General features: G+C 42.4%; 4 protein-coding genes across 5 annotated transcripts in view; 1 reads left to right on the top strand and 3 right to left on the bottom strand.

Moving 5' to 3' along the window:
- ptprk (protein tyrosine phosphatase receptor type K) overlaps positions 1–14,154 on the bottom strand; it is a 301,307-nt gene that overhangs the window by 50,118 nt on the left and 237,035 nt on the right. The window lies entirely within an intron of this gene.
- Positions 95–3,956, bottom strand: slc35a1 (solute carrier family 35 member A1). The gene is made up of 8 exons (XM_079291039.1): positions 3,785–3,956; positions 3,379–3,556; positions 2,736–2,895; positions 1,721–1,873; positions 1,490–1,556; positions 1,065–1,241; positions 839–973; positions 95–707 (listed from the first exon to the last, which is right to left on the bottom strand). Exons 1-8 carry the CDS (start codon positions 3,792–3,794, stop codon positions 574–576), a joined length of 1,014 nt encoding a protein of 337 aa, XP_079147165.1. The 5' UTR covers positions 3,795–3,956; the 3' UTR covers positions 95–573.
- LOC306793230 (protein yippee-like 5) lies at positions 4,297–10,049 on the bottom strand. 2 transcript variants are annotated; one of them, XM_079290744.1, is made up of 3 exons: positions 9,887–10,049; positions 5,601–5,753; positions 4,297–5,191 (listed from the first exon to the last, which is right to left on the bottom strand). In XM_079290744.1, exons 2-3 carry the CDS (start codon positions 5,739–5,741, stop codon positions 4,970–4,972), a joined length of 363 nt encoding a protein of 120 aa, XP_079146870.1. In that variant the 5' UTR covers positions 5,742–5,753; positions 9,887–10,049; the 3' UTR covers positions 4,297–4,969. The 2 variants fall into 2 exon arrangements, with proteins under 2 accessions (XP_079146870.1, XP_079146869.1); XM_079290743.1 differs by lacking the exon at positions 9,887–10,049 and having other exon boundaries at positions 5,601–6,180.
- On the top strand, positions 6,231–9,307 carry LOC306793519 (uncharacterized protein). Its single transcript, XM_079291163.1, has 5 exons — positions 6,231–6,259; positions 6,406–7,050; positions 7,109–8,219; positions 8,348–8,413; positions 8,526–9,307. The coding sequence occupies exons 2-5, from the start codon at positions 6,406–6,408 to the stop codon at positions 8,603–8,605; spliced, it is 1,902 nt and encodes a 633-aa protein (XP_079147289.1). The 5' UTR covers positions 6,231–6,259; the 3' UTR covers positions 8,606–9,307.

Below are 14,154 nucleotides of genomic sequence, written 5' to 3'. Positions count from 1 at the left end.
GTGTTGAGCAAAAATAGTTACCGTTGCTTTTTCCATTAGGTTTCAATGAAGGCTTTCAAAGTGACTTTCAAAACAGAATGCAAGACACTAAAGAGACGATGTTATAAACTTATAATCACATATGCAGTATTTCGTTCTCCAGAATCAGCACTATATGATATGGACATAAGACTAACATTGCACAGTGTAAAACATTAATTACCCCCCCAAAAAAAACCTACATGATAACAAGTTGTGATATATATGGAGGCATTCAAATAAGAGTAACAAAGTCCTGTTACTGCTTATTGCTCCCGCATGGCCGAAAGTTAATTACAAGACTTCACTGATTGCTTCAAAACATTTACGAACTTTAAACGGCTAGCTATAAAGGCCAGTTTAAGATCAAACATGGTTATTTTTTTTTTTCTTCGTATCAACTGAAAGATTGCTTGTGGATCAAAAGCTGTCGTTTATGTGGTGACCTGAACACTGACGACTCAACCGAGTGTTCATTTGGCTCCCAAGAGCAGGAGCTCTTTATAACACAGACCAGGTCCACCAGCGAGAGAGAGACTCTCGGAGGTCGGCGGCTCACACAGTGATCAGTCTCTGTTTGGATTCCTCGTCTTTGTCTTTCGGGCTCAGCTTTAATGCGTCTTGCTTCGGAATGCCATATAAGTAGATGGAAACACACACCAGGAGTGCTCCAGAGGCAAATGGGATCGCTGCGCAATAGGGAAAGAACAGCAAAATGAGGCATTTATTTAATTTGAAAATCATAAGCCATAAACACCACGCCTCAGCCGATGAGCCAGAATGACTCAGCATACCAGCAATGTGGTCTTGAGAAACGTACTTATCTTTAGTCCGAACATGACGACAGACGCCACTGTTGAGAGAACGATGGCGGCTGCAGCAGAGAAGCCTTTCATGATGTTGTCTGTGTACTTCACGACCACCGACGTGTAGAGACCACCCACACTGGCCAAGACTGGAAGCACAAAGAGCAGTGTCAGCTAAAATACTGTGAAGATAAGTGAAATTTAAAAAAAGAAACCATCCTCAGGTTTAGTCGTACTTACATACTACAAAGCACACCAAGTGCGTGTAACCGAAGAAGAAACCTTTCTCCTGGATCTTCTCACCATCGTTTATGTAAACGCCAAACAGTGTGACCACAATACCGGACAGGTACATCTGGATGTTTCTCACCCACAGAGACGTGTCTGAGCTCTTCAACACCTTCTCAAAGTACACACCTTAATCAGAAAGTAGACACAACACTGTTAGTGCACGAATATTTTGCGCCAGGTATCTCAAATAACGTTAAAAACATGACAGATCAGCAATACCAATATAAAATAATTCACTTCAAGCAACTCAATGAGAAAAAACATCATCCGTTGACTTGGCTGGTCGGGCATTTGTTTTTGGCAGCTAAACCAATATTTGACAGAAAGGTGGATCCACCATCAGTCATTTTCACTGAATCCTTTGCCAAAATTACCTGCAAACCCTGAACAAAGGACAGCAATAGCGATGGCGATGAACCCAAACAAAGGATTTTGCTCAACCTGGAAGACAAAAAAAAAAAAAGACATGGCATGAGCCACCAGAGGCTGTTACCCGGTAATACCATTTGCAATTTTATCCACGATAGTGTGAGTCACAGGACATATATTTAAGTGGATAGTCGGGATGTTTATAACATTTAAATTTAAATATATGCCACCCCCACCTGAACCTTAGTGGACTCTCCAGGCTTCCATTGGACGAGTGTTACGCCCACGCAGAGCATGAAGACAGAGAACCACTGCATCCGGCCAAGAGAGCGGTTCAGCATGAAGACTGTGCACAAGGCTGTGCACGGGATCTTCAGCTGATAGGTCACCTACACAAAAGAAACACAAGTTAGCTCTGACAACTATTGGTTTTTTAAAAACCTATTCATAAAAGTTAGGTGGACACACATACTGTGGATATTATGGGAACTGCTGAGAATAACCACTGCTACACTCCTTTCACCATGAACGTCACGCATTTAAGAGATCAATGTTTCTAGATTGGAAGTTTAGTTTAATAAACAGTAATTCTGCTAACTGATCAGTTGGTTGAGTCATTCATCAAGCAAAAATGCCAAATATTTAATTTGTTCATTTTTTTTTTAAAGTCAGGATTTGCTGCTTTTTTCAGTTTTAATTAGAACGTCTTTGGTTTTTAGACTATTGGTTGAACAAGTAGAGAAGTTTAAAGATGTTACCATAGGATCTGGAAATGTGTAATAGACTTCATTACCATATTTATTTTACATTTGGAAGACCTAAACGAGCTATTCATAAACAAATGAGTCAATAATGAATATACAAGATTGTATTTGATTAGACTAACTGCTAACTAAGTGACACTTGGTCAAATATGCAGCCAGTGGCAAGCAAGCGGCACTCGTTCGACACCAGTCAAGAAGCTGCCGAGCGGGCGGAGCCACATTTCCTGAGAACACCCATTGTTGTTAAGATATGATTTTGATTAAACTACAGTACGAACTGTATTGCATGAAACCATCCACAGATGAATCGAAAGCTTGATTCTTGCTGTGTACATGCCTTGCTGTGTATTTGACAGAACGAGTCATACCAGTTATTTCTACATTGTTTAGTGGGTGCAGCACAGACACATTAGATTCACCAACAATGAACACCCAGGCCTTTTATTACGAGTGCATTCATTAGAACCTAACAATCTTCAGGTCATACCTGATAAACCGCTGCATCAAGGTTACTCAAGGCAACAAAGGCCATGTTGTTCTGAATTGCATACACTAGAGAGGGCACGCTCAGCTTCAGCAGTTCTTTGGGGCTGCAGAATATATGTTCCACTAAAGCATTCTTCAGTCTGGTGGGGCTTCCTGTTTCTCTAGAAGAACGGGCACAAAACACACTCATGAAGATCGTAAATACTTTAGATGATCCATTTAAATAGACACCAATTCCACTTTAAATAATTTTTCTTGAATTTGCTTCTATAATCTATGTTTAAGCAGAGTGGACTTAACAGTGTCTGATATGCTGACCAGGAAGTGACCAGGAAGGCAGCTCAGAACCTCTGACAGTTTCATTGTTCGGCCAAAGTTGACAAATACATGCAGTGAGGCTGCTTTAAATGTGCAGTAGACTACAACTATCTTACTATTAACTCCAGTCACCGGTAAAGTACTTTAGAGTGTGCTGAATGTATGTGTATGAATGGTGCTACACAAACAAAGTTTGCTAGGTTTCTTATTCATAATTATTGTATCCTCTTGGGAATTGTAGAAACACTTTTTTCCCCATGTATTTTTTTAAGTATACTCCTGTGGTGAAAGGTGTAACTGACCATGTTACAGTTACTAACACTTACTTTGACAGCATCCCCAGACTCAGTATTAATTTAACGACCTCAGCGATGCACACTGCAGTTGTGGAGAAGTACAGATCTGTTGAGATGGTCCTCGTGTACCGCAGTGTCACTATGTATGTAGCCGCCACCAGTGTCATCACTGTCAGGCAGTACACCTTGAAGACCACGCTCACATTTTCTGTGGAGGGACGGAGTGAACATGTCGTTACGATGTTATTTTAATGTAGCTAACAGCCATTCCCGTGACACAAGTCACAACGAGTGTTATCGCTTCCGTTAACGGAGAACTATAAGCGGCACATAACTAGTACTAGCATTTAGCTCAGTGTCTTAGTGTTACCGTTGGTCCACTAAGGGGTAGCATTAAGCTATCATAGCTAGCTTGTATTAAATCGTAAAAACTCACCGACAGCCATATTTTCTGTGATCTGTGTCCGTCCCAGAGGAAAGGGAAAGGAAGTCGATCTGCCAGCTCACTTTACATCGCATCAAAACCGACACGTAGCCAGTCTGGAATGACGATATTTGCTGGACCGGCTACACAGCAATGTTTATGTACCCGGCTGCTTCGGTTTTTCCTGCCTAGTGGCCATAGCCCACTTTACCCAGAAAACAGCGCGAGTCCACTTTAAGAAGAGTGCGTTTGTTTTCTGTACCCCGAAAAGTCTGCAAGTTAAGTGTCCTCTGCGGTCACTCAGTACCATTGATGCTCTTTACGTTACATTACAGGGAAAACCAAACTGTTAATGTTACCCTCAAACATATTCAATGTAATGTCTTTACAGGTATCTACTGTTACGGATACGTAAAACAATGAATTCCCCAAAGTGCTCTTGTTTTAGTTCAGGCAGGACAATATTAAAATCCGCATTTCGACAGGCATGTAAGAAAACACAGATTCGATGAATATATTTTTGACTGTATTTATTTTTGACAATGAAAACAAGTAATAATTGCTACCAGATATTTTATATATGCAAGAAATCAGGTTTGCAGCGAGTGTATTGAAATGCAATTTTCCATCACTGTAAAAAACTGGTTTGACTCTATCATCTTTTATATAACATAAAAGAAAGTGGGGATATATGAACTCTACAGGTCATAAATGGATAACAATATAATCACAATTATGAACGTTTTTAGAGATACAGCTAATTAAAATAAAGGACTTCTGACAGTGTCACTGAACACAAGAAATATATTGCAGCATTCTGCTAAGTGACAAGATTTTCTGTTAAGAACATAGTTCATGTTCTACATCACAATCTCTCTGACCTTCTTCAGGGCAGGAGGAGCAAATCTTCTCCCTCTGACTGCAGCCAAAATACCACAACACAGCATGTTGGGAACACATTGAAACTGCAGGTTGAGAAGCAATGGTATTACCCATCATAGAAGATATTCTTAGATGTTAAAAATCATGGGAAAATATCCACAACTTGTTGTTTAAACTTCCCACAAAGACACTGGGATATTGTTTTGGTGTAGCTCTACTCACAAATGACAGTGTCCATCAAATCCATGCCCTGCTGCTGGAGGGAAAAGATGCAGGGTGCACTGATTGAGCATTTTAACTGCACCAAAAGTGAACTCAGGAGTTGTCAGAGGGAACATGCTCGAGGCCTTCGCTCTCCCTCACCAGCGCCCTCTCCAGAATGACACGGCCCTCCTTATAGCGCTGGCTTTCCTCGTTGGCGAACTCGTACGTCCAGCCCAGCTTGCTGTTGCAATTCTTGCAGGTGACGTCCCTCACCATGTGTCTTCCTGTTAGCATGACTCTGTCTTGCACCTCGCTGTGCTGCAGATTCACAACCTGGAGAGCAGCAGCCAGATATCAGTCCCTGTGACAGTTAATTGCTATAGTTTCTGACCAACACCCAAACCCAAATATATTAAATTTAGAATGATAAAACAGTGATGAGCTTGAAATCCTCACATTTGAGAAGCTGGAACCATCACATGTTTGGCATTTTGCTCAGAAATTTTCTTCATCAATTAATTGACTAATTGTCCAGTCATACCATCTTACTCTCCTCCGAACTTAATGAGGAACTGGTCATTATATAGATAACACACTGTTAATATTAACTGAGCTATTAACTTATATCACAGTCCTAACGTGTTAAACTACAGTGGTGATCCTTTATCATTTCACCATCAAACTAAGAAGTGCAACACTACTGTTGTCCACGATCCAAGTGACGGAGGTGATGTGCAGGTACCTTGTTGAACAGCAAAGCTCGCCCGGTGGCCCCAGTGAAGCGCGTGGAGATCAGCTCAGCTCGGTTGGTCAGAATGGTGTCACAGTTTGCACAAGAGAAGAGGCGAGTCCCACCAATGTGAGCCAAGAAGATACGTCCCATTTTGTCCACCACCACAACGTAAAAACAAACACATGTAAAGATAGTTACCTTGTTCCATCACCTTTTTATGCATTACCAATATGATTTATACTTTGAGACATCAAGTATTTTTCTATATTGTTAACGTCGGTAATATCTCTTGAATTAGGCCATTTTTGGCATCGTTGCAAACCAATTACCAGTTTTTCCTTGAAGTACATTTGTGAGGTATTTTATTAGCTGGATTTGCCAAAGATATTCCAGTCTGATCATTTTTTTCATTAACAAATCTCAATTGTTTTTTATTACATTTCAAAAATATTTGGATGACATAACATTAAGTTACATATACTGTGACAGAAGACTTTACACAGTTATTTTTTGCTAAGCCATCCGTTGTAACAGGTGTGACGTATGAAGAAAACGCATTTTATCGTGATTTCTTTTTGGCATTCATCGTCTCACTAATGTTAGGTGTTTATAGAACAAAAAATAATTAGCTGTTGGATATAGAAATTGTAAATCTACAATGGTTTAAGGTAAATATATGTATGTCTATGCATGTGTTAAATATGCATGAGTCTATACATGGTAATTTATAAAACTATTCAATTCATTGAGACATGTACTGTGGCTTTAAAACAAATTTTGTATTTAATTTCTTACTGTAAATGTGTATTTGCAGATGCCAAACATGCGGCAAGTCAGGAAGAGGGAGAGGAAGACGAGGAAGTGGACCCAGGAGGCCATGACACAGGCCCTACTGGAGGTGAAAGCAGGCAGGCTTTCTCTACGGCAGGCAGCCCAGCAGTTTGGGGTCCCTAAGTCCAGCCTGAGTGACCGAGTCAGTGGAAGGGTGTCCTCTGACTGTGTCTATGGTCAGAGGACACTCCTCACCCCTGAAGATGAGGATTCCCTGGTGGAGTACTGTTTGTATTCTGCCAGTCACGGGTTTCCACTGACGAAGCCTCAGGTCCTGGCCCACGCTCTGGCCATCTATAACCTCCGCCACCGGGACGCACAAAGAACCGTGCTTGGCCAGACGTGGTGGATAAACTTCCGGGAGCGGCAACACCATCGCCTTACTGCCCGGACCCCAGACATCATTGACCGTGGGAGGGCATCCTGCGCCAAGAGGGGGCCAATTGAGGAGTATTTCGGGCTCCTCACCACCACCCTGGAGGAGCACGGGTTGAGGGAGAAACCTCGTCAGATATACAACTGCGACGAGACGGGGTTTCACCTGGACTCTACAAGAAGGAAGGTCATCGTGCCCCGGGGGACTAAACATGCTTACAGGCAGGCCCAGGGAACCAGAGACCACATCACCGTCCTGGCCTGCCTCAACGCGGCTGGGGAGGATGTCCCCCCCATTCATCATCTACAAGGGGGGATATCCTGGGGGCCCCTATAACAAGGAAGGGGTTCCCGATGCCCTCTACGGGAAGTCGCCAGCAGGGTACATTGACAGTGAGCTGTTTAGGAAGTGGTTTGTCGGGCATTTCCTGAAGTTCGCCGTGCAGGAGTGCCCGCTGCTGCTCATCATGGACGGACATCAATCCCACCTGGATCCAGAGCTGGTCCGGGCGGCACAGAGGGAGGGGGTCATTCTCTTGTGCCTGCCACCACATACGTCTCACATCCTTCAACCTCTGGATATGAGTTTCTTCGGACCCTTGAAGGCAGATTTCTCTGGTGTTACAGGAGATCTGTCGGCAGTGAGCCACTCCTTCTTGGTTTCTAAGAAGGAGTTTTCAAGGGTCCTAAGAGACTCCTACCAGAGGGTGAAGGATCGGAGACTGGTGGTGGCTGGGTTCAGGAGGTGTGGCCTCTACCCTCTGGACCCAATGGCTATCGACTGGTCACGGGTCATGCCGTCCGGGCCGCGGCGCGGGGCCTCCTCACCACCTCCGCCAACCTCATCGGCATCTTCCTGGGCTGCGCCTGATGTTGCCCTCCCCTCCCAGCATCCCCTTTCTCCAGCCCCTATCCCCAATCCCCAGAACCAACCCCCACCTGCCCCTCCTCCCAATCCCTACATGACCCATCCCCTGGTAACATCAGGCCGGATAACAGTAGACCTGGCCCACCTCCTGGCCGAAATAAACTACAACCGCAACACCGGCAAGGTCAGGAGGAACATCACCAAGGCCAGGTTACTGACAGCTCAGGAGATGTCCGACGTCATCGTGGAGGCAGAGGACCGTGCTGCAAGACGGGAGGCCCAAGCTCTGGCCAGAAGAGACAGAGAGCAGCAGCGGGCCGGAGACACCGGCCCGGCAGCCACTTCCTCTACCCTGTCTGGCGGCTCTCGCCCCAGCCGCAGAAGACCAGTGTCCCTCGGGGCTACTACAGCCACCAGCTCCGGACTTTCCATCGCCGGTCCCTCATCCCGCTCTGCCCCCTCTTGTGCCTCCCACGGTCCCCAGCTGCCTGCCAGCAGCACATCACCACTGAGCCTGCCTGCTGAGGAACACCGCCACCTTCCCCCGTCTCCTGGTCAGCGCATCCCTATTTTGCATTTGAATTCACGTATAAATCAGAATTTATTAACTATTGTTACGCATAAACATTATTATAAGTATGTATTTTAGAGTTGTAATAATAAAATATGATTATTATTTCAGAGCCTTCAACATCGGCTGCGGGACGTGGCCTCTATGGGTCCCAAACTCCTTCCTCTCCCTTCCACTGTAAATCCTTTAAATAATCTAAAAAAAACCACAATATTATAACACGATGGTGACATTAGCCATGATGAAGAGTAAACAAAGCATGGTTATGCTTTTTCTGTTATTTATACAGCCTCCCAACCTGCAGAGACCCGACCTTCATCCAGCTCCTCGTCTGCTGGACCTACGACATCCACCGGTACTTCATGTTAACTTGCATTGTATGCCAACCCATGAAAATCTGATCATTGTCTTTAATTCAAAGTAATTTTTTAATAGGTCACACTCCTGAAGAGATGGAGCAGACAGTTTGGGAGTGCGGCCGGTGCCAGGAACCTGACCCTCCAGAGAGCTCGGAGGGATTGGTGTCGTGGGTCCAGTGTGACAGCTGCCACACATGGTATCACACCATGTGTGTGGGCTGGGACGAGGAGCTGGATGATGAAGACGATTATTTCAAATGCCATGTGTGTCCTGATTTTTAATTTAATTTTTGATTGGTTTGTTTTTCAATAAATGTTTGCACAGAACTTTTCAATCATTTGCACAAGTTATTTGTCTTTCACTTTAACAATGTAGCTTTTTAATCATGAATACTCATGTTTTTAGTTGTAATATAACTCTTACTCTGCACTGTGTGTTATGATAATAATTGTTATATACAATATGTGTACATAATTGTTAAATTCCAGACATCAGCTGGTGTTTTGCCAGTGATTGACATGAGAAGAGTTTAACAAAACATCCAGCAGGTGGTGGTATACGCTCAAACGGAAATTAAGGAGCTTTTATTGCATCATTTGGAGTTGTTGAAGCGTGATATCTTATTGTGAAGGACAGAACTACGGTCCCGGATGTGTTGACAGCATTGATGGTCATTTTTGCGACCCTGGAACAAGCGAATATCCCCGAAAAACCAGCAGCAGCCAGTGTTTACAACGAGGATAGAAATCTGTACGGATTAGGCCACGAGCAGTGCACGGCTAATTCACCCGTGTTAGCATCGTTTTAACGACTCTGGTAAAGGCAAAGCTAACTGTAATAATTACAACAATATTTCGTTTGAAAGGTACGAAGTTTAACTTCAGTTTAACACCATTAAATCAACTGAAAACATTACACGATCATTTTTATCAACATTGTAAGTGAATTGTATTGAAACATTAGCTAAAAACTGTCCGGTTTGGGGTACAATTCCGTTATATCCTCAGTTGAGAAATGTATGCATGATATAAATGATAACTATGATCGTCTCTGCAACACAAACTAAACCATAAAGTTTGGTTTATTTACAAGATACGTTTAGTGGTTACTCGCTGGGATAAAAACAGTACCATTTGTGGGTTATGAGATTCAATTGAAGGCTACATGTGGCCTGGTATGTCAACAACAAAAACATTTCACTGTGGATTTAATTAAGAGAACAAATGCATCCAGATAACATGAATAGGCCAAGCACCGGGTTAACGCTGAATCCACGCCACAATTCTCACCTCGCAAAAGTTAGCTGACGTTAGCTGAATAGCAGTTGCCAAGAAACGTAGATTTTTGTCGTCGAAGTGTCTCTAAATTAACGCTAATCGCCGACTTGTCTTGAGTCCTCACCGGTCCCCGTCTCCTCTGTTGTTACTCTGGTTAATCTCTGATGACGCTAGCCGTGCTAGTGGCGTTAGCTTCATCACGTTAGTGATAACGAGAACGAGAGCTTCCGCTCAGGACTTTCAAAATAAATCCCCTCTAAAAACATGTATCGAGTCAAGGCCATTTTATCTTGTAGAAATTGTGAACTACTGCTTATGGACTTATATATTAGTCATACTAAAGACTAGAGTCCACAACACCATACGTGTAATAAACTATTTTTTTCCAATTACAAAGTCTATGCTTTTATTTTGAAAGCAAATTCTCCCCAGTATTTCAGTGTTTCTCTGGTAGCTTAATGTAGCTCCAGTTGATGACCACAAGGGGGCAGCAGAAAACACCTGTACAAACATCAAGGAATGTGATTGACCCATAGCATTGGATGTTGCAGTATTTGTGCAACTTTTCTTTTTTTTTTTTAAACATTGGCGTTTTAACCCACAAATAGTGGATTGGATGGTTGAATCTCATACAATTTTATTTTGTTGCACTCATGACTGCAGGACAGCAGTATTGAGTGGATTTCCCTGATTAAATGAGTGAATTGAATTGTATTGAATTCCCCTGTTGACAGAGAGCTATGGATTCAAAGAACACAAGAGAACGTTTTGGATCTTGGAAGAGTTTCTACTCTTCAGTGTGTCATACATTAAGCTTGTTAAAAGTCTGGCGATATTATATGTTTTTCTTACTGTCAACAAATCTAGATCAAAACCAAGAATGAATTAGAACAAGTATTGTCTGTGTAGTTAAAGACTGATGTAACTTATTCCACAGTGCTTCATTGTTGTCCCAAACTGTTAAAGTTCATTTTTCTGCTGACCGTGTCTAAAACAGAGGACTTCAGAGAGTATCGAGAGACCGGCTAACACTTTTGGGATTTGTTGATAGGAAAATACAGAACATAGTCAGCCTTATCCTTTAAGATCAGTCAATGGTTTGTTAGGTGTTGAATATTAGTTTGTGTTCATTTCATGTGTCATAAAAGTTAATACATGGGCTACCACAGGCTGCACCTTCCTGTGTGCTACCCACATGAATATACAGCCAAATACATGTCGTCATGTTCTACAACAAAATCCTGCAATCAAGTAACCAATTAACTTTACAGCTATGATAAAGAAGATCAAGACAATCTGATTTAACTGGTGATACATGGCATGCATTCAAATAAAAAGATAGGTGTAGTATAAACTCTTACTTACAATCACATGTTGTCTTGCTCCCCCTCTACCGCCTCTACCAGCTCAGTAAGCTTTTTTGCTTTCATTCTGTGTGCTTTAGCCTCCATCTCCTGTGTTCACCAGAGTGTTCATGAAACCCCAAAGCCTCTCATCTGAAGTTACATGACAGTGAGCCAAAGCCATTCGTGATGTCCCAAAACACCACACAGAGATCGTAGCAGCCAGAGAAGCAGCAATTGGTAACATCCATCCAGTGGTCTGTCGCTGCTGTTGGTGGGATATGAAAGCAGAACTTTCTCCCTACACTCTGTTGTTTCTTATATTCCCTACTTTGATGTTTCTTTTTTAATAAACTAAAAAGACTGACTGAGGAAAGAATCGTCAAGATTTGTCTTTCAAAAACATGTCTCAGAAGCTGGATTCTCACCTCTGTTTTACTGAAGTTGTCAAGGACAAAGTTAAGAAACCTCTGCAGCTTTCTTCAATTTGTGACCATTTTTAAGTTGGAAGACATTTGATAAATAGCTTTGATTCTTAAGTTCAGGAGAAGACACAAAAGCGACGGATTTTTACTTTTATCTTTCACTTTAAATCCAGAATTTTACTTCTGCCATGCGTCTTCTCCTCTCTTGATTCATCTCTTTGTCCCCAGCTACAGAGCTAACGTCCAACAGCTTTTTCTTTGTCTCAGGCTACCAGCCTTGTTTGTGATCAGATCTTTTAAGCTCTGCAATGAAATCCTGTCTGTTGCACCTTTTCTTGAGACAGAGAAGGAAGTGATTTACGTCCAGTTCCCGTCATTTTTTAATTGTTTGTACAAGACGGGACAGGGGTAGGATTGTAAATCTAGCACAAACTGTTCAGCCCATCTAAGCCTGTTCAAAGATTAGTGTCGATCGCGGAGATAAAAGCCATGCTTCAGCAGGCTGTTCATGCAGAGTTGCTGTCCTTGAGGGAAGATAAAATACTTTAAAGGCAGCACAACCTCTTATCTGTTTTACAGTAATCATGATTGGAGTCGAGTCTTCGGTTAGAGACAGCGGTCATACTTCTGCAGCATGTAAGATCAGCTGAGACCATCAAGGGCACTATTACCTCCATTTGCACTGTCACTTCAATTCCATTGTCATTGTTGTTGTATAGTTTTATGTTCATATATATATATATATATATACTTTTGGATATATATTTATATTGTACATAGTCGTTCAATGTTTATACTTTTTTTGTTGTCCGTGTTTTATTTTTAATATTTGTTTTATTTGTATATTCTGTAGCAAAGTGAAAACCGGAGTCAAATTCCTTGTATGCGTACGCATACATGGCCAGTAAAGCTGATTCTGATTCTGATGAAGACATCATAACTGCACATGTTTCAGTACAAAGTGAACTTCAGCTTGTAGACTTGTACAGCTGTCCAAAACAATTAACACAGTACTAATGCTGGCAGGATTAGAGGCGGTGTTAATGTCTGTACTTCATGACACAAAAACAGTAGTAGTTGTAGGAAAAAAAGTTGTTTTCTTCACTTCTTGGCCACCTCTCTGATCAGAGAAGAGATAGTTGAACTTTACGACACTGGAAATCACTGTTGTCTAAAAAAGAGCAAGTTTTGCTGCATGAATATATTAAGTAAGTACAACATCTTCATGCAGAGTGTGGTTTAAATGAACATCTCCACTGTATCCAAATAATTACCGGTTAGTGGCTGTAGATACCGATTTTTCATTGAATCATATAAAAACCCACATCTGGTTCAGTAGGGAGTTAGTGTCACACAAGCAACTCATTGGACATCTTTCCACCCAATTCTGAAATATACTGTACTCATGAAGTTAAAACCAAATTTTCAAAACCCTTTTTCTTTAATAATCTTAGTGCGAGTAGACATTCCACTCCATTTATACCAAATGTAGGTAACTCATTCTGACATGAAGCTCAACAAGGACCATGGTTGGGGGGAAATGTATTGTTTTCCGCCACTGAAGTCATAAATCCTTCTAAAAAAAAAAGAGATAGCCACAACTGTGTCTGGTAGAAAAACGCAGCCCCACCTGCCCCCATCACCCTGTTGCCGCCGTGGAGTCCTTCAGCTTCCCGGGCTCCACCCCGAAGCTCCATCACCAAGACGGCTCAGCAGAGGATGTACTTCCTGAGGCAGCAGAAGAAGTTCAACCTGCCAAAGACAATGATGGTGCACTTCTACACTGTCATCATTGAGTCTATCCTCTGCTCCTCCATCGCGGTCTGGTAAGCGCATCATTCGCTCTGCTGAGAGAGTAATTGGCTGCAATCTGCCCTCCCTCCATGACTTGTTCGCCTCCAGGACCCTGAGGCGGACAAGAACGACTGTAGCCGACACCTCTCACCCTGGACACAAGCTGTTCGAGTCCCTTGCCTCTGGCAGGAGGACCAAAACCTCACACAAACAGTTTCTTCCCTTCTGCAGTCGGGCTCATCAATGAAGCCCAGGACCCCCACTGACTCAGACACTTACAACCCCAGCACAATTTATTTCAGTTGCATACCCCTGCTCAACTCTTCTCTGTTGATATACACTTGACACTAACTTGTTTTGATGTACTTTTATTTGTTTACCATATTTTATTGCAAATTTTCATATTTTCTAGTTTATTTTGCACTGTGTTTATTGTTATGCACCAATCATCTCGTCAAATTCCTTGTATGTGTAACGCACTTGGCAATAAACCGTTTCTGATTCTGATATAAAACATTCTTTGATCAGACATTATCCCAAAAATATCTCTGGTTATTGGCGGATTCTGTGACCGTTGGACAAAGCCAAGCTGCTTCCCCGAGTCTTTATGCTAAGCTAACTGGCTGCTGGCTCCAGCTACATATTCACTGTACAGATGTGGGAGTGGATGTGAGCAATGTGTGTCGAGACTATATTAGCAGAAGTAATCTGGTTGGAAT

This window comes from Melanostigma gelatinosum (assembly GCF_949748355.1).
Source record: "Melanostigma gelatinosum genome assembly, chromosome: 19".
NCBI lineage: Eukaryota > Metazoa > Chordata > Actinopteri > Perciformes > Zoarcidae > Melanostigma > Melanostigma gelatinosum.
The sequence above is the reverse complement of the archived record's forward strand: the minus strand, read 5'-3'. Positions and strand labels throughout refer to the sequence as shown.